This window comes from Micropterus dolomieu, linkage group LG23 (genome assembly GCF_021292245.1).
Source record: "Micropterus dolomieu isolate WLL.071019.BEF.003 ecotype Adirondacks linkage group LG23, ASM2129224v1, whole genome shotgun sequence".
Classification (NCBI taxonomy): domain Eukaryota; kingdom Metazoa; phylum Chordata; class Actinopteri; order Centrarchiformes; family Centrarchidae; genus Micropterus; species Micropterus dolomieu.
Window position 1 is genome coordinate 24,842,554 of NC_060172.1, and position 26,934 is coordinate 24,869,487.

Sequence of the window (26,934 nt, forward strand, 5' to 3'; positions counted from 1 at the left end):
GGAAACAAAAGAGCCTCAGATGACTGTTCATTCTGAATATCCCTCCGATATAGATCAGACAATCACATTAGATCTATTCTATTCTTTCTTTGTCAAGAATGGATCAGATAATGAGGTCCTTTTTAGACCACTGTGAGATATTTGCGAGCATACTGACAAACACATTGCTCTGAGAGAAATTAAGTGTTGGAGTCAAGCCAGACCTTAATGTGAGTGAACAGATGCTCGTGTTCTACATTTGCTGCGATGACATTGCAGGATCACAGTCACATTGGTACAATTTTGTAGCTGTGCCAATAGGTAATGAATACGCGTTAAGTAAACAGCTCCAGCAGCAAACTCAGGCCTTATCTATGCTTTTTCAAAAGGCTGGTTGTTCAAACTGGTAGTCTAGTTATCCTGATGGCTTAGCCTTTAGACTGATTCCTACAACAGTAGTGAACACTACAACAACAAAAAACAATTTGAGTTTCTATGTGATCAAATTTCCAGTTTTGTTCATTCCCTACAGGCCTATAAAACAAAACTCAAACAACTCACATATCCAAAACTCTAGTCACGTTTAAAATTATATGTAAACTATTAATTTTGATACCCTGGATGAATATTGTAGAGGATGATAATGAGTATGAATGAAACAAAGGAAACAAACACAAACTTACTACATTCTTCTCCTCCAAAACTGTACATTAATTAATTTAACTCAGCTTCACAAACAAAAAACAAAGAAAACACACACTTCAAGTGCAAATCAATACAAAATATGATAATGGCATCTATTTGTGATACATATAAAATAGATGCAATACACGCAAAAAAACAACTCTAAATATTAATGTTTAAATGATGAAAAATTTAGACACAAGAAAATGGCTGCTGGTTTCACATTGGGAATTAAATGATATACACAGTAACAGAAAGTGTAACGTCACTGTGAAGCAGAAGGATCATTTTTGCTGTTTTCATTTGATATTCAGATGGTTGTCTGGGAGACTGGAAGTTTCTGGTTAGCCACTAACTGACTGGGAGTTATAGGGGCAAAACAAAATCGTGTTTTTTGTCAATCTGATGTTGTAAGACGTCCAAAACACAACTGATGTACTGTCTGCTATCAGATTTCATTTGGCGTCAGTGGTGTTGGTATGACTGTTTCCAGCGACCCAAATATGAATGGCATATGTGTTTTACAAGCTACTCTCAGGTCGAACAGCCCGTGTAAATATCAAATGATCTAAAACAATTATCATTTAACGGAAACCTTCTCATTTGGACTCAAGCATTCATAATGTATGCCATTTAATGAATATTGCACATTGCATGCAACTTCCCGACCTACAATATGAAATGGGAACTGTTAATGGAACACACAAGCAAACACACACACACACACACACACACACACACACACACACACACACACACTCTTAAAGGTTTTGACCTCTACTGTAACTCCCATTTTTTTGGGAGATGCCTATGTTACTGTATGTTGAAACACACACTTGCTGTGCGTGAGGTTTAGTAAATTACAGTGTGGTCCCCCCTGGTGGTCAGTGGTTTAACATAACCTTATTTCACACTTAGCAGAGAGGTGGGACACAGGGGCCTCCTGCCCTCATAGAACAGTAAAGACAATACACACATGCAAAATGGCTTCACCTCTGCATCCATCCACCAAGATATATGTGAGTCTGTTGGATTATTCTTGTAAGTGCGACAAAAAAGACGTACCGATATAAGGTTATGATACCATATAAATACTGTAGGTATACACCTTTTGTTTTGTAATTTGTGTATATTCATATATAGAGGGATACTCTATATGAGGCAGCAGGAGGGGAGCAAGTGTTAATGTTGCTGATCCTTGCAAACTTTGAAAACACATAGTTCACATCCTTTATATCCCCTAGTTTGTCATGCAGTATAAATAGACGTCACCTCAAACTAATTTACAGAAAAGAATTTGTCCCAAAGCTCACAGACAGAAACGATGACAGGATTATCACCCTTTTATTCTTGCCTCATCTTGTCACACAACTGGACAAACAGTTGCCCAAAACAAATGTGGGGGTTGTAAACAAATCCTAAAAAGGGTGTGAATGCTGAGATTTGTTTCTGTGCATGTGCAATGTTGCAGAGAATGAAGAAAGTAGTTTTCAGGAGAGGAAAAGGGAAACCTATTTATCAGTGTTGATCCTCAGCTTGAAAGACACTCTTCCAGCAAACTTGTCTCTTTCACTGCCCATGGGAATGTTGTTAGCGTTGATCTTGCACTCGACGTTGACATCTTCATTGACAGTAACGTTAAGGAACTTGACAGCAACCAAAGGCTGAGAGTAGTTCACCTGCAAAAACAGATCCAAGGACACTTGAAACACGGGAACCAATGTATTCTGTATGGTATATCTTTAATAAACTGTCTAGACATGCATAGTCACTCAAACAAGCTGCTCAGTTATTAACAGCAATGTTGATCGCATTAAGTAATATTTGGATTGAAGACACAAACTTACCTGAGCTTTCTTGCCATAGTAAGGGTAGTACATAAGGTTGAATGTGCCATTTGGAGGGAAGTACAGCAATTCCCCAATTTTATCACTGTCTTCTCTCTGAGGTGAGGTGAGGTTATAAACAACTTCATTAGTTATGGCCTGAAAGATAATTTCTTTTACCGTAAAACTTCAATTAATAGCCCCAGGCTTTTATTGGCTTTATTCACTGAACTCACCCCGCCTATAGTTGGGATTGACGTCTATATAGGCCTTTAAAACCTTTCACAAACAACTTGCCTGGAAATAGGCTACTATGAAATTATTTATTTCAACCAGTATGAATATTACTCAGATAACATACTAATTAGGAATCATTCATTTGATCTAGCTCTAAGAGACAGCGCATCCAACCAGAGAGAGAGAGAGAGAGAAAGAGAGCGACCGACCATGCAACATCTGAACTGTTTCAATTGAATTGTGGAAAATCAAACTGATCTAATGATTTTTATTGACAATAGTTTAAACATTTATATTTGTATGCGTAATCTAAGAACTAGCTCAAGAGACTTTTTACAGTCAAAAAGCTTCTATAAAAACCAAAACAGTTGACTAATTGAGACCTGCGTTTACTTGTCAGGACATGTAGCCACACCAGTTTCAGTAAAAGGGACAGCAGTCTAATTAGGACTAGGTTTTTAATTGAAGTTTTACAGAATGTAGGAGAGGAGGAGGTGAGCCTCATTAAGCTCCTTCTTTCTCTACTCTACTTCAGCAGTCTATCTAATGCAAAACAACCTCATCTTGATTGCATACATATAAATATTACTACAATCTACACTACTACTATGCATGTCTAAAACACGGGTTCTGTGCATTTCTTACCCATTCATCTTTGCCAACTTTGTATTTCTGAGAGTAGGCAAATTAATGCAACAAATGAAGAAAGAAAAGAAAAAAAGTGGAGACCAGCAACATACACAGGTGTTGAAAGTGATGTGCAATGCAGTTGAAACAATATAAACACAGACATTAAAGAGAATGGAGATGAGCGACAGGTGGCATATTGCAGATGAGAGTGAGGCACAATAGCTATGAATGGGCTGAAATCCAAATTGTGAAAGACAAAAAGGGATTACCTTTGCACCACAGGTGACATATGGAGCCTGTCCATTTTTTCCTGGCAGCATCCCAATCACCTGGCGAGAAGAAAAGACAACAGATCTCCAGCACCAATACCATTTCTTAGTCAAACACACAGGAATAGAAAATCATGCTTGAAATTTCTGAAATATGCTAGAAATCAACAATAACTGCAATAACCAGTAGCTATAATCTGGTCTTCTTTTTTTCCCCGGGATAATCTTTTCCTCATTCCCAACTAGTTTCATTATCTCAGTCACTCAATGTCTCCTAGCAACACTATTCGTTTCCCTTCACTTGATGTCTTTCATACCCGATTCAGCTTGATGATGATGCATGGCTTGCCCTCCTGGTATCCATAGTAACGGTCTGTGAGTCCAGAGCATTCCTCCAGGACATTGCGGCTGAACTGACAGGAGCGCTTCGGGTTGTTCTTTACATCACCGCTGTCCTCCTGCATGAAGTACTTGTCTGGGGTGCACTCGTCATTTTTCTGGGCCTGGATGGAGGAGTTGTAGGCTGCAGGGGAGAGAGCGGGAGTGGGGTTTATATTGTTTGTAAGGGCTTATGACTCAGCTAAAACCCTGATGCAAAGCAATCTCCTATCCGCTGACTGTAAAGGAATTATCTCTTATTAGGTAAAAAACAATTCATTCCAGATCTTTGGATAATCCACAGCAGTAAGCTTTTTGAGTCACTGTACGAGAGGCCGAGAGCCAGACTTACGTGCCAGGAACTTGTCCAGGGCCTGAGCGTACATGTCCCAGCTCTCAGTGTTCTTGATGTTATAGACGATCTCAAAGGTCTCGTCTGCTTTGGGTCTAATCACCATGCCTGTGAGTCACAGAGAGAGACAGCAGGGAGTTCACAACAACGCGGCATGGACTGTGAGCTGTGGTCATGCGGTTTGTGTCATTAGTTACTGCACCTGGAGTGGCGAGCCTGTCCTGCCAGGTCGGCTTGTGGTCGTCCAAGGTCTGCAGCATGACATACATGGTGAGTGTAAACAAGCCGGCCAGGAAGATGTAGAAAACTATATAGAAGAGAATAATAAGACCTGCAGCCAAGAAAAGAAGAGAGTTGGGTCAACTGTGTGCAATATCAACGCACAGAAGGAATCGATCCGACTATTCAGTTTAATAGAATTTTAAACTTGTATCTTATTCAGGAGAAAATAAGTAGGCCTACATCTTACTTCAAAAGGTAAATCATACAAATGCACTTAGTCAAGCATGTAGATACCCTCCTGAAAAAGATATTAGAAATTAAACCTGTCACATAAATCCTACATTCATATTTTAAAGTAATATCTAACTAAGCTTATATGGCGAGTTTACTAAACAGGCCAACTAGTTACCCTGCTAAATTCAGTTATGGTTATATATATATACTGTATAATTGTATGATTTTATACTTGTTGCCTTAATATTTTTTTTGTGATGCATATTATTCGTATCTATAGCCAAAATCTTCACTTCACTTTAACTCCAAATTAATTCCATTTTTAAACATATAAATTGGCCTTTGTAGTAACTACCATGTACTGCAATTATTCATTAAGAATACAATTAAACCTAAAAAATGGATAAGCATTACACAAAAAACACACCAGTGTTTTTGTTTGCAATGATTGCTGTATTTAAGACTTCTATGTCTGACAATACACTTGTTGAGCCAGTGGCTTTGCATTCCAATGGAAAGTTTTTGATTATTGGACTAACATCTGCAACTTTAGGTAAGTGCAGTCCATTTCATAATTACCATAATGCGCAAACATATTTAAAAAAATGAATAATCTGACATCTAAATTGATAATGGAATCATTTTAATAAAATGCCGCAGCTGTGTTGTCTTGTGTCTGTGTGGTCATTTTCTGACAAAACATGTTCACATGAGGCCAGTTAATCCTCATTAAACTAGAGGTTCATTCCATCTGCTACAGCTACCTCTCTCACTCTCACTCACGCACAAACCACCGACCTTTAGATATTTCAAATGTCATTAATTCCACAACATGGTCTAAAATAACAAAAAGTTACTTTCATCAATTAATGGTCAAAACACAAACTGTATGTTCATGCCTTTCTTGCATGCGTTCACCTAACTGAGATAAAACTGTTATCCATCCCCGGGCCTGAAACTGTGAATTAAACCACGATTGAATGGCTGGTATCTGACTAATTTCATTAAAGAGTTGCCTTTTTCATGGAGGGGGTGGAACTATGACAGGTGGAGATACAGGAGGAGAACAAGGACCCCCTGGAGTCTGGGTTACAGGGTCAGGAGATTACAGGCCATCACAGACTGGGCCTATTTCATTAACAGTGTAAGCAGACCATAGTGTTCATGTTACATTACAAAGAAAATAGATTTGCAACATAAAAGCTAAGTTTGTCATGCCAATAAATGTGTTAATTTTTCTTACTGATTTGCCCCTTTAGTGGTTCATCAGGAAACAGTGATATCATAATTTCCCAGAACTCTTCTCATTGCATGTTCTGTCCAATCAGCAGTCCAAAATATTAAATTGACATGATGTAAATCAGAAAAGCAGGAAACCTTCATATTTGAGAAGCTGGAGCCAGTGAATGTCTGGAACATTTGCTCAACAAATGGCTAAGAATTCATCAAAATCAAAATTGTTGCTTATTCATATATGATTAGATTAGATTAGATTAGATTAGAGTCAACTTTATGTGTATGGGTACAGAGTTAATGAAATGCAGTTAGTATCTAACCAATAGTGCAGAAATATATACACAGTTATAGTCATGCTATATCTGACAAAATGTACAATGGAGTTACAATATACAGATATTATACAGTAATAAGTAGACAGAGTTAGAGAATGGAGAGTGCAAATGTAACATTGTACGTACAGTATGACCAGCATCTATGCATTCGATAAGTATGCAGAGTTGGTTATATATACAGTTGGTTATATGTACAATAACAAATATTAAACAGTGCAGGGAGTCAGTCTGCGCAAAAATATGAATAGTACAAATAACATGTACATTAAAGTACTGTGAGCAGTGCAGTATATGATTAACTAATCGATTTACTGTCTAAAACATTACAGAGGAATATGTAACATTGTACCACTCTGCCAATGCTGTATTATAGTCAATGCACAGAGGTTAGATGAACCCTCTGCGAAAAGGTTGTCAGTCAACCCCAATAACCTAATGATGTGATGTTAAATACTTTTGAAGCAGCTGTTTGATCCCATCTCAGGCATTTCTGTCCACACAGAGAGCAAGAAAACAAAAATAGCATTTTCTATCTTATTTTAAGCATCAACACCTGAGGCCAGCGTTGGGTAGCAACTGAGTGTCCTAACCCTGTGCCTCTGCTGCATGGCCCCCGGTGTGGAGCTCACTCGCTCTGTCAGCAGGCTCAGTGCTGCATCTGCCTCCCCACTCAGTCAGGCTTACAGGAATCCATAACAAAATGTCAAGGGGAAGCTGCTCCACGAGGGGCAATTACAGAGGGTGATCTCTTTAATCTTCAAGTGTGTGTTTTGTTTTGCTCCAACAATTATTGGAATCCAAGGTGAAATGAATGAATGGCTGAGTAAGATGGCAGCGAGCATCCCATCTGTCGCATGGAAAAGACCCAAGCTGAGTCATTAAATATATAGTCATTTCTCCGGGCCCCGGACCAGGCTGGAGGCACTACAGCGAGAGAGGCATCAGAGGTAGTGTGGTAGTGTTTTTCTCTGTCATCCAGAGGGGATGTTGTGCTGACCACAAATATGACACCACCCTGGGGAGACTGGATGCACACACGTGCATACAGGGTCAAGCATGCAGGCAGGGTGGCTTTCCCCCCTGGCAAAGAGGGTGTTAGGTTTACAGTCTGCCCTCTCAGTCCACACTGATGATGGACAGTAAAGCATCTCTCTTTCACCCTGGTTTTGTTTGCAGACGGCAGCTGAAAGCAAAGAACAAAAGGCCAGGGCGGGATGGTTCAGCATCCTGTGCTTTCTTCAATAATAATGGCAAGAGGTGTCTCTTTTCTTTCAGAATTAATTAGGCGGACATGCTGCTCAATTACTTTGTAAATTGGTGATCAAACAGATCTCTGAACTAAAAATGAAATGTTCTGGGGAAAGAATTAATAGCTTTGAGCTGTGGTTCCTTTAATGTCAAACCATTTATTATATCGTGTATGGTCTGCAATCTTATGCTAAAGCCAGAATCATTAGGCCCCTTAAGGCTCTTTTCTTATGTTACAGTAAGAGCCTTTTGTTGTTTTTGGAAGTGGGATGTGCAGAACCCTTAATTAGTCCTATTTTGAATAGATGGTTGTTTGGCCATGTTTGTGTGGTGTCAGCTGCTGGCAATGTAATGTCAATTTGCAGGACTGTTCTACTTTACAAAGGTTATTTCCATATCATTACAGCTGTTTACACCAAGCAGAACACACATGGAAGTGTTCTGTTTCATCCTCAAAGAAGTCTTTGATCTAATGCTCTGAACACCAAACATTATACTGCATAATTATTAAAAGTGTGAATGACAGATTTGCCTTTTAAGGATCCTGGCAACCTAACCAGGGTGTTTTCTTGCCTTTTTCTGCATGCGTGTTGAGATACTTGGGTGTAGAAAATGGATGGATGGGCTGTAAGCCACCCAGTCAAACAAGTGGAGCAGAGGTACAGTGCATGCAATGTAAAGTAGAAGAATGAGGCAGTGCTATGGTGAAACGAAAGCTTAGACCTACATGTAATGGCTAACTACAGAAATAGCCTAATTAACAAGCCTTAGAGAGCACAGCTTAAAAAGGCCACCAGACCTTAAGGCACCTGGGACGCACTGAGCTGGATTAAGTCGTACACTGCGGGAAGAGTCCAGCAAACGAAGCTGCAGTCATTGATTCCCAACTCTGCAATTGTATGTCTTTGCAGGAAACATAATCACCAGAATACCACTGCAAGTAAAATCACTTTCAGCATTATTCCAATCACACGAAACTTACAACTTGCAATACTAAATGTCAGCGTTGCAACTGAGATCATGTCCCGAGTGAAAAGATCAAAAATAATCTAAATTCCTGAAAGTGGTTGACTTTGCTAGATTCTACTTCCTGAATTGATACCTTCCCTGTCAGCCAATGAAGTCATTAGATTAAGATTAAATCCCTCACTGATTTACACTCACTGGGAGGGGCCGGGTTGGAGGTGATACAAATAGCATTTGGCCCTCGGCTTTACCCAGATTAAAACGCTCCAATGTCATTACAACAGAGCCATATGCGCCCTATCATTTCATGAATATTTGAAATAGTTGCAGGCTCTTTGTGTGGCAAAAAAGAGGACAATATGTGGCAATACTGCTGCACACCGAGGCTGGGATCTGACTTCAAAATCTTGGGGGAGTGGGGAGTGGGGATGGGGTGGATGGGGGGGGGGGGGGGGGGGGGGGGGGGGGGGGGGGGGGGGGGGGGGGGGGGGGGGGGGGGGGGCTGAAAATGACATCATGTTGTAGGCGCATTAGATAAAGCATACAAAACATATATCTACCAAACTTCAGTGACCCATCTCTCTTTAAAAAGTCTTCTCTGCAGCAGAATTGATGGTAAAGCTAGCTAAGGCTCTCTCACTGCTGCCACAGAGAGGAGCTGATGACATGCACTTTGCAACGGAGTGGAACCTGTTTCAGCAGTGCTGCAGCAATCTGGCTAATTTAAATGTAAAATAAGACCATATGCCTCCAGCCTTATCTTGAGCGCATTGCGCAGTAAAAGCAGTGCCACAAATAAATAAATAAAAAGAAACTACGAAGGATAAAAAAAATCCGCCGGCTTCTACGGGAGCTGTGCCGCATTCAGTTTTCAGCACCAGATTGTAGTGGACAGCGACGGCAACGAACGCTGAGGGAGAATAATCAACCCAACTTCTATCTTTGCAAAATTTATATCATAGTTACGCACGTTCATTGCTGAAGGAGTCCTCTCATGAAGCACCATGTTGAATCTTTATAAAAGGTTTAAGAGACTATGATGGAGACCTGTTACAGAGCCTAGGGACCATGTTTACTGCATTGCTGTAGCTGGACAGTACTTACCCCAGCTGCTCGCCGTTCTGCCCAGGAACTCCCTCGTCCTCGGGTTCCATATAAAGTCCTTCCACTCGCCTTTTTCTCCATCCTTTGCCATTTTGTCATACAAGTTCGGACCCCAAACCTCTATGTGACAATACGCGCCGCGTTTCAACAATTAGCCAGAGAGCAGAGAGAGAGAGAGAGAGAGAGAGAGAGAGAGAGAGAGAGAGAGCTCTACTGTACCGCCGTGGCAATGGAAAAAAGAAAGGCAATTACAGTTCTACTCAAACGCACAAGTGAATGGAAAATGAAGTAAAATCCCTCCTATAGCCTAGTAACAGCAACAGGTAGAAACAATACGAGGTAGCTGTCTTACACTCAGCACAGACCAAGTATCTGCCCTACCCCCCCAGCTCTTATCTGCATGCCGCAGAGTTTTGATGAGTGGTGCAGAAATCTAGTGATACTGCGGTAAAGGACTCCCTCCGCCTCTCTCTACAAGCAACCCCCCTCCCCCCACCTCATCCGTCATACCCGACAGAGATGCTCCCTCCTCCTCCCGCCTGGCCAATCACCTGCACCGCATCCTCCTTCCTCACAGGCCCACGCATGAAAGACAACCCTTAGAGCAAACCGTGTTATGGCTGAGGGCATCCTTTTATTGGCTCTGAGGCCCGTGTCGTCACGTCCCCAAAGAAAAACCAGCATAATACCCCTTCCTAAAGGACCCTGAAGTGTCTGTGACTGATGAATTGTACTCCCCACTGTTGTGTTTAATTATCCATCCTGGACCCAGCAACATATTCATATTATAATAATTCAGGGACGTCATTATTTGTGTCATATTGCCTGTCTAGTTTGCCATAGACGTAGGAGCCTTGCATAGGGTTTCCTTTTTTCCCCTCCTTTATTTTGTAGCCCCAATAATGACAAATTGAATATTCAGATGATAATGTAGATAATGAAAGCTTTCACCTCAGCGTTTTTTACACAAACATTTGGGAAATGGTGAAACAAATTGTCTGTGTATGTGTCTCATGTAGCTATATGTGACATTTCAGCGTTGGTTGCTATTGAAAAGTAAAATGGGCTATGGTGCTTGCCGTAAGTGGGATCCCTTGTTAAACAATAAACTGAACTTTTGGCCAGAAAAGTAACTAATCATAGTAAAGTAACTATATAAAAATGTAACTATGAAGATAGGTTAAGGTGTGATGGATTACTCTGAGTCAGTACAACTGTTTCTGAGTGCTACGCTGAAGCAGTGTGTGTGGTCCAGTATCATGCATGGGGCCACACCAGCGGCAGTGAAGAGTGAAGGTAGCGCCCTCACCTGTACACAGAGGTTGCTGCAACACCTGCTGCAGAAATGCAGTGGGAACATAATGTTCACTTCCCTACCATCTCCACTGTAAAACATGAGGCATGAAAACATGCAACACTTCTGTTTGTTGTGTAAAGTTCATTATATAAAATTTATTTATAATGACAATATCAATGCAAATATAGCACTACAGTGATTTCCAAGGTACACCGTATCTTACCATATCAATATAGTATGGCACTCATATAATGGCCACTGTTTTAGAAGACACACAAACCAACAGCTTCTGTAAACTATTTTGGAAATGATACCTAGGGTTCCATATCATTCTGTGAAAAGGTGACTTCTTGGTATCTGAAATTAGTCTGGGCACAATAGTCAGTATCATTGGAACATTTTCAGTGTAAGGAATCTCTGCATGCATTGCACTTGCCCATTTACTTCAACCTGACCTGTGTTTGTTTGAAAATGGACTCAGCAAGTTTGAAAAAACTGTGACCCTTAAACACGAGCAGGTGGAACTAAAAACAAAAGGCCAAGCAGTGACTCTCAAACATTTAACAAGGTCTTCTTTTCACTGGGTGTACTGTACTGTACAGCTTGGTGCTAACTATCATAAAACAACAACAACCAAGAGACATTCAAGTGCTGCAATACTATTACAGAAGGGCTCACTCTTCAAGGTACAAACTTCATTTCACGTGGCTTTCAGAAATAAAACAAATATGTAACAATAACCACTATATTAATAATGTTTCTCATGGTAACACCATGTAGTTGAATGAACAACACCAGTAGTTCAAGATAGCAGCAAAGTATTCAAAATGTCAAGACAAAGAGCTGTTGAGATCTGTACACAAATAAAAATGAATGTAGAAAAAAGGCATAAATAAAACAATGACACAGCTTAAAGGGAGTCTTGCATAAATAAATAAACAACTGTTGGACTGTGCCTTTCTTTAGAGGGCTTACTGTTTATTAGTAGAACTATGAGTAATGCATGGACTGGCTGCAGCAGATAAAGTACTTAATTCTTTTAGAAAAAACAAGTGAACAAAGTTATGTTTATACAGTATATGCTACATAATATGTATTGATTACAAGTATGAAAATGGAAATAATTGCTACATTTTCAATACAGTTGTACATATCTATTTACAGAGCATTAGCATTTAATTTCTCCTAAGCGTTTACCATATTTGTGCAGATTGTTCCAGCATTCTGTTTGAGGTGATCAATACTCACAGTCTTATCAGTTGCACCATATTGGACAGTCTGTGTTGATGGGTGTCAGTGCTTCTGTGTGGTGGAACTATCACTAATGTGCAACTGTGGATAAGCATGAGTGATGAAGTTTTTGTACCATTGATCTGTATCTATATTTGGCTGGACTGCACAGCATGTGCCATCTGTCACGTCACCTTTTCTAATGATACTCCAAGCAATATATTCATCTTTTTCTACAACCACATGTTATCATAGTGAAGATCTGCTGTATGTAAAAGTCGGACATGATCATCTCTACACATATTCTTTTACAATACTGTATGTCTATTGTGACATGCAGAGAATGACACAGTAAATGTGACTTATTCAAGTCTTAGATATGTATGTTAGGCTAGTTGACACAAGTTTTAATTATGTTGCTCCAGCATTGGGAGCATATTGCTATAAAATTGCAGAAATGTTGAGAAAGTAAATAGATTTACATTACAAATATGCAAACAGGTACAGTAGGTAGCTTTTACTCCTCGATGATGATTATTTGCATCCACAAGTACAATCTATTGATACCAAGACATCTCATATGCATTCACGATTTCAAGAAACACTTCAATAACTTATCAATAAGTCTGCCTTTTCTCACCCACAGAGTAGTTTCTATGTGTAACTGCGTGTTGGAGAAAATACATGATTCCTTTATGTCTCAAGTAGTCAGGAGGAAATTTGGCAACACCAATCTCAGAAAACATCCCACCCATTATTGTTAAGTCGGTGTCTTCATTTAGTAGCAATAATACTGGCATTTTGTGGCAAAAAATCATTGGCAATTAGAACACATCAAAAAGGACAGAGCAAGTACAAATTACCCGGGTAAGAGATTAATTTAGTTTGATTGTAACACTTCTTTTTCTCCACCTCTTTTTTTTTGTTTTTCCCCGAAACGAGTTCAAAGTCTCCAATAACCTTAATTACCGCTCTCAGATCAGTTTATCACACAATAAGAGCAACTTTCTCTCTCTCCTCTGTGGTAATTATCTCACCACAACCATTTGAAGAATTTTCCAGTTACTGAAACCATTTTTACTCTTGTTTCTTATCCATTGTTCAAACATTTTCAACTCATATGTGTTTTTAGTCTCTCTTCAGTGCTGTACTTGCTGCCCTGTCTCTCCACCTCAGATAGCCGTGTCCCACACGACGGCCTGTGGCCTCTGGCAGGGTGGCGTGCCAGTCTTACGAGGCTCAGGTGTCCGTCTCCAGCTAGGGAGGATGGGCATGCTGTCCTGCTTGCACAGGCTTTTGTCAGGGCGCCTGTGGGCCTTGATCTCTTTGCACAGGCAGCGTTTACGCTCGATGACTTCCAGCAGCTTGCCGTCTCTCTGGGTCTGCGTTGTGGACTGGGTGGTGCCCCCGCTGACAGGAGCCTGTCCTTGTGCCAGCTGGGCGAGCTGCTGGAACTGCAGCTGTAGGTGGTGCTGTTGCTGAAGCTGCTGGAGCTGCTGCTTTAACTGGAGCTGCTGCTGGTGTAGCTGAAGCTGCTGCTGCTGCCGAGACACACTGGGACTGCTGGGACTGCAGGGCGCTGGAGGTTGGGCCAGACCATGCAGCTGAACACATTGGAAAAAGTCAATTCAGTGAATTGATATAGTGATATATGATATAACAGAATTTAAATTTCTAAATAAACTGCATGATCGACAGCCAACCCTTGCACGTGTTAAATAAAACTGCAATTCTTCTAGAAAGCCACCAGGATGCAGCGCTGTTTCATCTATTGCAGGCAGAGGGAGGGTCAACCAGCCGCATGAAGACAGACTGCAGCACACTCAAACTGCGTCAGCACTTGCTATGCACCCAGAATCTGGGCAAAATGTGCAGCTAAAAGACTGCAGCTCATCACTCCAAAACATAGTCCAGCATGTTCTCTCATCCACTATTCTCTCTGTTCCAGATTACATATTAACCTACGTCACTTCTTTGCGGCTGTTATCCTTTTGAGGCAGGCCAGCATCTTATTCTGCTCAGTGTGCATATCTACCAGCTATAAATAGATCTGCAGGAGGACTGTCTCCAGCAGAAGGGGAAGTAATAATGAGAACAATATTAATGTTAACTCGCAAATCTACCATGAATGAAGTTTATAGAGTTTATAGTTATAAGGCTGGGTGTTATATATTAACCTGATTCAGGGCTTCTCGTGCTGGTAGGCTGCTCTGTCTCTGGACGTCTCCACCCACCTGTCTCACCCCAGCAGCAGAGGAGGAGCGGCCCAGCCGCCCCACTTCTGTAAAGAAACAAACATTACACTGTGTGCCTGCTAATGAGATCACTGGAAAATAACTTTAATAATAATTTAATAATTTTAACACACAGAGCTATGGATATCTAACTACACTCCTGTGAGTTGAGACAGGGCTTTGGTACATTGTGTGCTCGTTATATTTTAAGCTACTAGACAATTATAAAATAACCTTATACTTGTGAACAATGGATATGGGGGATCACATTTTTAATAATACAGGTATGCTTACACAGGGATTTGTACCTGTATCACTCATTTTACTATTATATTATAAACAGATTTACATTAAATTTATTGAACATATCTAATAATTAAATTTGGGGATCAATCTTAATCTGTAATTCAACTATTATTATACAACCAGACCACAATACTATCTTGATTAAATTTTCTACAGAAATACTTGCACAGTTAAAAAATAAGTTCAACACAGAAGTGACTTTCAGAGAAACTGTTTAGGGAAGAAAAAACTGGGGATGAAGTGCAGACACTGCAGAAGTGACTAAGATGTGACACATGCTTTCAAGTGGCCTGTTGCAGTCCCTCATATCTGCCTGTCTGAAAGCTCCCCTTATGCCTGCACTGACTCTTGTCTTGTCTTGTTATTGACTGAAAAAAACTCAGAATTTCTTTCTGACTTTAATCTCAGAGGAAATCAGAGTTCTGTCTCATAAATTTACAACTTATTTTCTCAGAATATCCCCTTTCCATGGCTCACTGTATGTATATATATATATATAGCCATAATACTCCATTCTAGAAAAGTAACTTGGGTGGGGAATATCTATCTTTTCCTAAAGTCTGAGGGTTTCAAGTTGCATTTGATGTCAAACAAGTGCAAAAAAACATGTAAGATGTCCCAGTGTAAGACACCCCACAGAGCCAGCGGAAGAATCCCATGTAAATCCGCTGCTATAGTTCCTTTCTAAATCAGATGTTATGGTTAGAGGCTATGACTAAAAGATTACAAACACACAAGTGTTTACTTACCTCCATTGCGACAGGCAGGAAACGTCTGGCAGGGAAGAGGCAGGCCGACTCTGGGCAGGGCTCTGAAACCTGGACTGCTATCTACACCGGCCAAGGACTCACTGTGACCAAGGGCCCTGCTGGTGACACCACTGAAGTGCACTGGGATGCCTGAGTGGCCTCCCCGAGACCCCATGCAGATGTCCTCCTTGTCCATCCTTAACAGAGCATCTGCGCTGCCATTCCACGCACGCCCTTCATCCTCTGAGACAAGAAACAGAATAAATATTTCAAAAAGAAAAAGTGGGATTTTTTTTCAATATAGCATCTGCACTCTGCATCTAAAATGACCTCTGACTTACTCTCTGTCTCTCTGCTCCCATGGCTGAAGGACAATTTCCTTTGCATAGGCCAGTAAGATCCCTCATCTGCAGCTAAGCTGGCGCTGCTGTCCCAGGGCATGAAGCCAACCTTCGACTGGAGGGACGCAGACCCTCCATTACTTTTGGATGCCCCCTCACCTACACCAGTAAGACTTGAAGGCTGTTGTAGAGACGGCGTCTGAGAGCTTCCTCTCAGGCTCTCATAGGCCGGCGGTCTCCGGAAGCCACCGGAGGGGTAGGTCCACAGCAGGGGGCTGTCCGAGGAGGGAGGCTTGTAAGCTGGCAGCCCGTGAGGAGTGTGTGAGCGAAGATGGGGGCGAGAATGAGGACGTTGGGATGAGGACAATGGCGTAGGGGTTGAGCTGGTACTGCTTTGAGATGTTTGGCTGCTAGTGGAGTGAGTGAGATCCAACTGTAAGCAGTACGGCCCTCCATCTCTATCCCTTTCTCTGTCTCTTTCTCTGTCCCTGTCCTTATCCCTATCTCTGTCCCTGTCTCTATCTCTGTCCTTATCTTTATCTTTTTCTCTCTCCCTGTCCCTGTCCCTGTCTCTACCCCTATCCCTATCCCTCTCTCTATCTCGGTCCCTGTCCCTATCCTTGTCTCTGTCCCTATCCTTATCCCTCTCTCCTTTATCCGACTTCAGGAGGAAGCTCACAGACTTGCCTTCCTTGCCTGTACTTGAGGTTTGGGTCTGGACTGTGGAAGTCTGAGAGCTGCTCTTGTTTGGAACAGGGGAGTCTCCTCTCTCTGGCTTGCGATAGTGATGGTAGTGAGAGGGGCGATGGTGAGGGTGGTGGTGGTGATGGGAGAAAGGGGAGGTGGATTTGGAGGAGGGAGGCAGAGGTGTGGAGTGGCTCCTGGCTCTCAGACCCGGAGCAGGGCCTAACTGGGCATCTCTGCTGTGTTTGTCCTGCTGGGTGGCACTTCCTCCTGTTGACTCCTTGGATACTGGAACATTAGAAGAAGTTGAAGAGGAGGTGCTGGCTTGAGTTGTCACGCTGGATGTTTGAGTTCCCATTTTAGCAGAAGCGGACACCTTGTTTTGCACCCCAACCCCACTGGAGGCTGCTGCCGGCTGAGGGAAGGCAAGCAGTGGGGGCCGGTGCTGGAGAAGATTGGGGAAAGGGGCTGGGATCTTCGTGTTGGACTCAGGCTCGGATTTACTCCCTTGCAGCAGGTAGGGAGTAGGAGCTCTTGGGGTGTGTGGACTGGCAGAGAGGACCTGGGGGACAGGGGTGGAGGATGCTGAGGAAGGCAGAGGAGATGAATGGGATATTGACACGGTGGCTTTGGGTTTGGAGTAGGAAGGAGAGGAAGAGGAGGGGCGTGGCAGAGAGGAGGAGCTGCTGGAGGAGGAGGGTGTGACATGAAAGTGTTTAGAGTTTCTCAGTTTCTCATGTTTTGGAGGGAGGTGTCTCTGGGACTCTCTGTCCTCTTGCAGCGGGTATTTCATCTCCTCATAGATGGCCTCACTCTGGTCTGAGTCAGAGTCAGGGGTGGTGGCCACAGGGGTGACAGGGTGAGGGGTGGCCGTCTGGTTTTCTCTGGTGAACACTTGGCCCACCATTTCTATATAGACTGGCTCATCCTCCCCGTCTCCAGTCTGAATCTGAGAGTCTGCTGCCTGGAAAGGCAAGGATGTGGCAGAAGGAGGCACACGTGGAGGAAGGGGGTCAAAGGAAAGCTGGGTGCTGGGACTTCTCTTGGGCTTTAAAGGAGGGACCTTCTTTGATCCAATATCTCCAGAGTCAGACTTTTTCATGGCTGTAGGAGGAAAAAAATATACATGTCAAGGAGATCAATGTCTCTGTAGAATATGCACCTGAAAACACATTTCTTACCATTTTTCTTCTCTGAGTGTTTGGACGGAGGAGGTGGCGGCGTCTCAAGAAGTCCTCTGCTGTCAGTGGATGAGGAGCTGAGGCGAGTGCTGGGGTGACGTTTGGGTTTGGCCGGAGGGCAGCGGCCTCCATGTTGGGATTGGGTGTCGGAATAATCTCCGTTCTCCAGACTCGTATCCCCGGCACCTACAGCATGGCAGGACTGCGAGCGTGGCGCCATGGCTGAGGCACAAGAGTGAGGGGAGAGGTCCTGGGAGGCTGGCATGGTCATGAAACCCATCCGGAAGTGCCGGCGGAAAGAAGCCAAGTCTCTGACTTTACCAACAGTGGCTGAGGGGTCGTTCTGGGTGGAGCTGCAGTTTGGGGTCGGGAGGTGTGGATTAAAGAAAAATATAAAGGCATGAATGAAGGTATGAAGTGCAAAACATGTACATTTATTACCCTTTATACTGACCTCCCTCTTTCCTCACTCTATATTTGGTCTTCAAACATTGCCTCTGTGTTAAAGAAATGCCTGCAGGGCTTCCACTACAAAAGGGAAAGCCCTGGAGGCTCCTCCATCTTTCACATTCACATATCTTTCCATCTGAATTCCTCCACATCTGCTTCCTCAAACACATTCAATTAGGAAATCACTTCCCCTGTCAAAAACACTCTTAGTGTACACAGTGCTGCTGGAATTCCCTTATTCTTTACAGTTTTATATTCTCAACCCACATCTGTAGCCTGCTCTCATGATCACCAGAAGCCTTTAATCTGTTACCATGGGAACTGTTTTGATTTTCGTGCATTTGATAGCTGGTTTTTGAAATTATCACTGATACAAGCTCCCACAACAATAAATAAAACTGACAACGAGAAAAATCTGAAAAAGGATTGCAGTGGTTTACCAAACTGAACAGTAGTTCAATTTGCATTACTTTCTTTGGCTAATGCTGGGCATGTAAAATGCACTATACATGTAATTCTAATGGATACAAGCGCTTATTATTATACCAGCATGTATAGGCACTCTATGGCCTTGTTTGCAGATTACAAAAGGAAAATAGCTTGAAAACATGTTGGCAAATTCATTTTGAAGGGCATTATAATTACACTCCACATCCTCAAACTAGGTAAAAATCATTTGTAAACCCGAAGTTCACCAAAAGCCTACAAAATGGCTTCTGATAACCCTCTGCTTGCTTCTCTGCTTCATAGATATGCGATGCAATGGTGTGGTGTCCTCTCCAGGGGTGTTATGCTTCACCCAACAGCAACACAAGTCCCTGGCTTTTAAACTAACTTTGATCAAACAAGGCTGACTTGCAAGCCCATTCAACATACTTTACATTAACAAGACTGTTACTGTATTTACACAAAATGTCAAACGGGGGAAAAAATCACATCTGTGGGGGAAATACCATGAAAAGGAGTAAAAAGATATTAGAATTTACTGCAGCGATGCAGGAAGAAATCACAGCTTCCTCAGGCTGATTCTTATTCCACATTTGTGTTGATCGCATCTCAGCCACAGAGACACAGGGAGCACATCTGGATATCCACATCTGTGTCTATAGGTTTGAGGCTGCAAGAAATTGTGTTCCTGGGTGTGTAATTAAATAGCTTAAATTCACGATTATTCTGTGTATAAGTGATTCATCATAGTACACAATGGCGACATATGACTATGGGTCACGCAGTGCTCTCTTTTAGATCAGTTGTGATCCCTGTGAGGCAGTGAAGCACAGAAGAAAACAATTGGAGCTTACAATTTGCAGTCAACATTGCAAACAGCAGAGGCAGAGCTCAGGCTGCTCATCATGGAGAACACAGAGGCTCCTATTTTCTTCTTCGTCAGATCACTGTGTGTGAGGCAGTGTGCGTGTGTGTTTAAGTGCCTGAATATGTGTTTTGGTATGTGTGGTATAGCAACAATTTGTGTTTACATCTGTACGAGTATGTTTGTGCCCTTGAATGCCTGTGAAGATGCACTTGTGACTCCTCTCAATCGACATACTGTAGATACTACTGGGCCAAATTTAGCCCAGAACAGAGGCTGAGCAGCTCCTTCTGGTAGCCTGAAGTGCAAAAATCTCTCTTCTTCAAACAGAGACCAAAGACTCAGCTGATCAAAAAGTATCTGGACTCTCAGCTCTTTATCTGCTTATCGTTATTGCTGCTTTCCATTGTGTACCTAATCTATAGCAACTAGCATTTACAGCAGCAGTTTGACATTTTGGGGAAAGAGCTTGTCGCTTTCTTCCCAACAGCTAGATGAAAAGACTGTTACCGCTTAATATCAGTCAGCTTAATATGAAACTAGAGCCAGCATCCGGTTAGCTTAGCTGAGCATAACTGGCAACTGCTAGCCTAGCTGCCTGCAGGTAAGAAAATCTGCAAATCAGCTTCTTTAAAGCTCTCTAATTAAGACACTGTATCTCGTTTTCCCAAAATGTTGAACCATTCCTTTAATTCTTCATTTTCTGAAAGTGTTTTCGGCTCTTGTGCACTGGAGCCATCAAAGATCAATCAGGCACAACCTCTAGGACCGCCATCTCCTCCTTTTGTTGTATCGGAGCATTATTCAGCCCATCATATTGTACCGTTCCACTTTCTTCTTTAACATGTAAGACTTTGCTAATCAGGACAACTATGCCAGGATAGTTGGTCTCCCCACACCCAACCACGCAGAGCTAAACAATAAGGCCATTGCACACACTGCAACCTGAATAGCACAGGACATCACACACCCACTCAATCATCACCTTACCCTATTCCCCTCAGGGTGAAGGTACAGAGCACTAAGGTGCAGGAAAGCTCGCTTTGGGAAAAGCCTAATCCCTGTAGCCATAGCAGCCTTAAATAATAGGACTTGCTGAACTGGCCTGAGTGTGTGCTATTGTCCGTCATTGTATGTTGTTCCTGTGTGCTGTTTTTGTTGTTGTGAAGTGCTGTGAAAAAAAAATCCTCTTTGTCTTTGAAGGAAAAAGACTAAGGGGAGTCTAAATGAAAATCTTTTCTAGCGAATTAGGTGAACCTTGATAATTCAGGATAGTGTAGTAGCTGTTGTTAATTAAAGGTTTGATCTGATTGCTGTGCAAATGTCTATTTTCACATGATGCGATGTTCTGTTTCATGAATCGTGAATAGAGCTCAGTCAGTAACGATTAATCAGTCCAAAACATTTCAAGATCCTCTCCTCCTGTCTTACTCTTTCCAAAGTCCAAATCAAGAATTTGACTGTATGCAGACATTTGAGGTATCTCCAAATCATATCTCGCAAATTTTACAGTACCCTCAAGAACAAAAAAAACCTTTGCACTGTAATTTCATTTCCTGTCTTTGTATATTCAAAATCACAGAACGGGATGAAGGTTACATTTTCATCCCAACAAGCACCAGAAAGAAACACGGAGAAACATACATAATTGTCCCTGCCAATCAACCCGTGTGAGGTCTCCATGATGCTTCTCTTTAGACCTTTTGAACAACACCTTTGGTAGATTTATCCTTAAACAGACTCTTGAATACCACCTCCTCCTCAGAGTGAGAGATATTCCCAAAAGCTTTTAAGACTGTGGTGATAAAGCTTCTGCAGAAGAAATCCAGTTTAGATAATTCTGCCCCTAGCAGCTACCGTCCTATTTCTAATTTACCTTTTTGGGGCAAAGTTTAAGAGCGGGTTATGTTTGAACCGCTGAATGAGACTATCTGTAAAAAAAAAATATTATCTTTGAGAACATCCTATCTGGTTTAAGGGCAAATCAGAGCAGTTAAGTCATCTCCTGTTTAAGTTTTAGATGGGTTAAGGTTGACAGCGAGTGTGTAGCTGTCCTCATTCTGTTGGACCTTACTGACATATGTGACACAATACACGACTCTTTAATTGATTGCCTTAAGTTATGGGTTGTCTCTAGCACGGCTTTAAACTGATCTGATTCTTCTTCTGTCACAGGAAGAAAATTATATAAAAAGTAAAACTGCCTGGAGGTTTGACTCAAAGCAATGAAGCAGAAGCTTTGCCTATTGATTCTTCTACCAGCACTATTGTAGTATTTTTTGCCAGCTTGTGACACACAGTTGTAGGTGCCCCTAAAGCGACCAACGACAAAAATAAATTTTCCATTTATCACTACATCTCTGCAACAAATAACTGCACAGATAATAACTTCTTTAAGATTCCACAACAAACAAATACTTGTCTTTGTATGCCTGAAACTCAAAAGTAATTTTAGACGCTACCATTTAAGTTTTTTATTTATGTGACAAGGACTGTGTATCACTGTTTATGAGGCCAGGCTGTCGAGATGAGGAGAACATTCACATTCACTTGCAAACAAATATCTGAATCTTATTCATAACAAAAGTGAATAAATTCAAATCATTCAGAACACGATTCGAAGCTCTGAAAGTGCTTTGAACCATGTGATTAAGATGTTAAGAATGTGATAACAAATAACTCTCTTCTGTATGTATAAAAGGGACACAATAGGAATGTGAATCTTGGACTGATTCTCTCTTCATCTCAATTCCTAATTGGCATTTTAATAGTTATTCAGGATTCAGTATCAGGTCAATGGTTTGAAACAATAAGATCCATTTGTGCTTTGATCTGAATTTGTATGTTGCATGATAGAACTAAACTATATTCAGCGTTCACACTTAAGATGTAGATGTGTTTTAAACTTAAATTGTTTTAAAACAACAACAAAAACATATTCATCAACTTAATTTTATTTTACCTCATTTGTACCCACGTCTGTTGAGCTCAGTCATATTCAGACAGTGAGACCCAATTAATAAATTCATGTATCCATACTGGAAAAATGTTATTTTCCCGGTAAAGAAAACTGTCCAAAGACACACTTTATGAAGATGACCGGAGTGTTGCCCTAAGAAGTCACATTGTTTCCTTCCATTAGAAACATTTCCAATGTTTTTTGTTTCTGTTTATAAATTGGATTGTGGAAGCTTTGTTAGATTATTTTGCCAAAGACCTTGAAGTAAGTTATACAAGAGTTGAAATGTAACTAAAGAAACTAGTTCCTGCAAACTGAAAAGAATTCCCTTTTATCTTCCCTTATACAGTTCTATTATTAAGTTACCATATATTTACCTTTAATTACCTGTTCAGTCAACTACATTTTCAAAAGCGTTCATGCTTAAAATAATTCCTATGTAAAAGAAATAATCCATTTATCCATTATAGATATTAAAAAATCCAATGAAATTTGCATTCATTGAATGGTTGTTTTGATTTGTATCTTATGCACGCCTGTTGTCTAACTGTCTAAGTGAAAATCACTTACTAAATTGCTTTCAAAGGATAACCAAGGCTTGTTTATGCTGTGTTCCAGGCAACTCGGAACTGGGGAATTTCTGACTTTCAACTAGAAAAAGTACTATGGACCGCTACCTGAAGTCGGATTTCCTACTTGTGAACTCGGAGAAAAAATATGTCCCGCGACTTCACAAGTAGCAGCCGAATGACATTACACAACAATGGCAACTCCCATGGAAGCATACATTGTAAATGGTAAACCATAAACTAAAAGGCACAGTAAAGTCCATCCATCCATCCATCGTCAACCGCTTATCCTGTGTACAGGGTCAAGGGGGGCTGGAGCCAATCCCAGTTGACTAAAGGCGGGGTACACCCTGAAGGTTTAACTGTGGAAAAACTTGACAAAGGAACATAAGTTTGTCATGGTCAGCCATGTTTATTGTTTACATTTGGCGTCATGCACCACCATGCAACTGAAACACTTTGAGGTCGGAAATCGGATATTTCAACTTGGAAATTTCCCAGTTCCGACCAGTCTGGAAAGCGGCATAAGTCCTCCATATCCTGCATACACACTGGGGGTGCCAGGCTACACCCATGCCAGCTCGTTCACACTGGTCTAATAATTCTGTGCAAGAATTAATAAAACCTCAGCTGGCAGCAAGGCTTTCCTTCACCAGTCATCACTACTGGGAACAGTCTGTCTGCCTGTATTTGTGCCATAAGAAACAGTCTCTATTTTTAAAACTCATATTGAAACTCACCTATTTACCATTCTGTATCTGCACAGACGTCTCTGCTTTATAAATGTGATTTTTCTGCTGAGGGCCTTGAGATCTCAAACGGTCTACCGGTGCCTTTCATACTGCTCCCCCCCACCACGTCCCTCACTCCCACCAGTCGTTGCCAGCCCTGCCTCGAGTCCATTTGGTTTCCATCCCTTTGTCCCAGTGCGGTTTCATTCCTGACCATGCCCTGCTCGTAATCATCCCTGGTCATGTCCTGCTTCTCACCTCTGCTGCTGCTCTGGCCCAGCTCGGCTCTGCTTTCATCGCTCATCATGTCCCGCTGTCCCACTTGCTGCCTTACACCTCCACTGGCTTCATGCTGCCATGACGTTGATCTCTGCTGCCAACACGAGGGCCTCCAATAACCGCCATGAGTCAGAAAGCACTGGACGCCACTTCTAAACAAACTGATGTGCTCCCTCTCCTCTGCTTCACAAATAGCGCCCGTACACAATGTGAAATTTAGTGAATTATAGGTGACTCAAATATGAATAGTACATCACCCCTCGGTCCCCGAAACAAACGCTCAGATACACAAGATCCCTCACTCATGGGCATGCACACACTTTTCAAGACAATACTGTCACGACCAAACTGTGATTTAGAGTGAGATGATTTTCTGTTGCTGAGATCCGTTTTGTCCGCTTTTGTAGAGAGCTTGAATTTGTTCTATTATAACTGAATTGGTTTGTTCTGATGCTTGGGCGTCTTTCAGTGTGTCTGTATAAAACGCAGTTTAAATGTGTTTGATTTCATTTGACCCTAAAATCACATAAAAATGTTTATCCAAGATTTAAATATTATTATTATCATTAACATTATTGACAAGACCAGCACCTAGTCTCTGTTGTGCTTTATTATGATTACTTTTCACTTCTGCTGGAAGATGTCCAAAGAGAGAGGCTGGACCTGATACATCAGCAGCTAACTGTGTTGTAATGGTGGAGAAATTAGAGCCCTGAACACACACTGCACCTCATTTAACAACACTCTTCTCTCCTATTGAAACATTGCTGGCAGGCCAAGTATTCAGATTCTCAAATAAAAGTCCCTAAGCAAAAGTAAAAATACAACAATTTATTACAAGTGAAAGGCATATGTTCAAAATACTACATGGGTAAAAGTTAATCCTACGTAAAAAAAAGTGATTCACTAGCAAGGACCACAATCAACGGGTATGATTTATTGAGTAATGAACAGAAGATGTATGAAGCTTGCAGTAGCTGAATAGACATTAGAAAGCGTTGTGGGGAAGCTACGATAGGGAAATCCGCCGTAGCACCTGTACACGATGGACCCCCTATAAACCTATGGAGAGGAGGAAGGAGATCAGGAGGCAGGAGAGAGAAAGGGGTGGGAGGGAGGGATGCAGGATACGAGGGCAAAGGGGAGGACTTAGGACATGTGGGTATTTATGGAAATGTTGGCGATGACGCGCTTGACGTGTGGTCCCGCTCCTGAAACTCTGCTAATTAGCATCACATATTATCAGCAAAATTTATTTAAAGAATATAAAGTAAAAGTACTCATTCTGCAGAAAAATGACCCCCATGAGTGTTATATGATCATTTATGACATTGTTAGATTGTTAATACTGTTGTTGCTGGTCAAAGTTGGGTAGAATGATCCACCTTCACATGATACATTGCTGTGAATTAAAACAAATGGCCTTAATAAACCTTAAAGGTTGGAACCTCTGATGAAAAGACAAAATAATCACATGTGTATTGAGACAAATGAGGAAACGACTCTATTTAATGTTCTTTTTCATTGGTTTTGGCCCCCTTTTGCCCTCTGACATTTTGGCTGACATTATAGTAGCGTATCTCATCTACAGAACATATTAACTTCATTATGAAGCTCCACTATGCAAATTTGTCCAAGACTTTACAGGCGAACACGACTGAATTCATGAACTGTGCTTGGAATTAAGATTTTTAAATTAAACTCAGTCATGCCGGCTAAGAGGTTTATATCCCCACTGAACTGAACTCTAATGTAATCCCACATATGCAGAGTTCCTGTGAGCTAGATCCTCTCACCTCTTTTTACTTCCCTCTTGGTCCTTCTGCCTCCAGTCCAAACGGCTCTTACGATACAGCAGGTTCATGTCGCTGCAGGGTCGCTCCTCCTCGCAGCCTATCACAGCGCAGTGCAGCCGCTTGCTTCGCCTCTCTATGTCACGCAGGAAATGCTCGACTGCCACATCCTGGGCAGAGCCAGAGCTCATGGTATAGAAGAAGACTCGGGAGAAGTGGACGTTTGTCACAGGGACTCTCCTCCAACTCACCTGAACAAGAAGAAACAAGGTCATTGTTTGAGCTCATTAATCATTAAAAAACATGTTCAATACTTTCCCGGCCTACTTGCAGTGAACATGATAACAGAGATTACTTTTTGATGTGGAGGTGCACTATGAAACCCACATAATCAAACCCAAATTACTGGCAGAATTTAAGGGGAGTCATAGCTTATCATGCTCACTGTGTCATAGCGAACAATCCTGCCCATTTGCAGCCTTCAAAGCAGAGGCACAGTGATGCATGATGATGGAGGTTGCAGTTTGTTTACCCCAACGTCTAGTGTATCACATGGAAACTATTTATATTTTCATTATCCAGTTATGAATATTTGAGTAAGCATGGTAACTCAGCTGCAGAGCGTCTCTGGCTGCAGGCCCTGGGATGGCCTAGCTAAGTCAGTTTGCTAGCCAGACAGTAATGTGGTTTGTCATATGTAGTGCATGCACAGCTTCCTACTCACGCTCACCCCATGAGAAGTCAGGCTTGTTGTGGGGCAGAATCAACTGTTTTCATGTTGGAGAATGTGAGTGCGCAACGCGATTGGCTAAGAAAAGTGCAGCTGTCAGCTGATGCATGTTTCCAGTGATTTTTCATCCTAAATAGAAACAGTTTGAATGTTTTTTTTTAATTGATGGACACTGGAGCATTATGATTGGGGCTTCTGGCATCCGTTTGTTTTCTGTTCAACAGCCTTTTTTGCTGAAGGAAACTGAATCAGTCGCTTCATGTGAGATGCATTAAGCTGAGCTTCATAGTATTTGCAACATTGTTGGTTAGTAATTTTATTTCCGGGTCTACAGTCTTACAAAGCAGAAAACAGAAACAAAGTTATACTATAACAAAACTTTTTAAAAT

General features: G+C 41.7%; 2 protein-coding genes across 3 annotated transcripts; both read right to left on the reverse strand.

Moving 5' to 3' along the window:
- Positions 1-1,870: 1,870 nt before the first annotated feature.
- On the reverse strand, positions 1,871-9,831 carry atp1b2b (ATPase Na+/K+ transporting subunit beta 2b). Of its 2 annotated transcripts, XM_046040391.1 has the most exons (8): positions 9,701-9,831; positions 4,558-4,686; positions 4,356-4,463; positions 3,943-4,148; positions 3,626-3,685; positions 3,372-3,398; positions 2,511-2,606; positions 1,871-2,342 (listed from the first exon to the last, which is right to left on the reverse strand). In XM_046040391.1, the coding sequence occupies exons 1-8, from the start codon at positions 9,789-9,791 to the stop codon at positions 2,175-2,177; spliced, it is 885 nt and encodes a 294-aa protein (XP_045896347.1). In that variant the 5' UTR covers positions 9,792-9,831; the 3' UTR covers positions 1,871-2,174. The 2 variants fall into 2 exon arrangements, with proteins under 2 accessions (XP_045896347.1, XP_045896346.1); XM_046040390.1 differs by lacking the exon at positions 3,372-3,398.
- Positions 9,832-11,696: 1,865 nt separating this feature from the next.
- LOC123963518 (neuronal tyrosine-phosphorylated phosphoinositide-3-kinase adapter 1) lies at positions 11,697-26,038 on the reverse strand. The gene is made up of 6 exons (XM_046040424.1): positions 25,819-26,038; positions 17,723-18,075; positions 15,858-17,645; positions 15,517-15,759; positions 14,405-14,508; positions 11,697-13,831 (listed from the first exon to the last, which is right to left on the reverse strand). Exons 1-6 carry the CDS (start codon positions 26,004-26,006, stop codon positions 13,400-13,402), a joined length of 3,108 nt encoding a protein of 1,035 aa, XP_045896380.1. The 5' UTR covers positions 26,007-26,038; the 3' UTR covers positions 11,697-13,399.
- Between the last annotated feature and the right edge of the window lie 896 nt (positions 26,039-26,934).

Bases quoted from the DNA above. Each gene is read 5' to 3' on its own strand.
- atp1b2b (XM_046040391.1), bottom strand. From the start codon at position 9,791: ATGGCAAAGGATGGAGAAAAAGGCGAGTGGAAGGACTTTATATGGAAC. The intron at 4,687-9,700 runs GTAAGTACTGTC...TCTTGGCTGCAG, and splicing joins CAGAACGGCGAGCAGCTGGG to GTCTTATTATTCTCTTCTAT. The intron at 2,607-3,371 runs GTAAGAAATGCA...ACCTCACCTCAG, and splicing joins AAGTTGGCAAAGATGAATGG to AGAGAAGACAGTGATAAAAT.
- LOC123963518 (XM_046040424.1), bottom strand. From the start codon at position 26,006: ATGAGCTCTGGCTCTGCCCAGGATGTGGCAGTCGAGCATTTCCTGCGT. The intron at 17,646-17,722 runs GTAAGAAATGTG...TTCCTCCTACAG, and splicing joins ACACTCAGAGAAGAAAAATG to CCATGAAAAAGTCTGACTCT. The intron at 14,509-15,516 runs GTAAGTAAACAC...GTTTCTTTACAG, and splicing joins TCCTGCCTGTCGCAATGGAG to AAGTGGGGCGGCTGGGCCGC.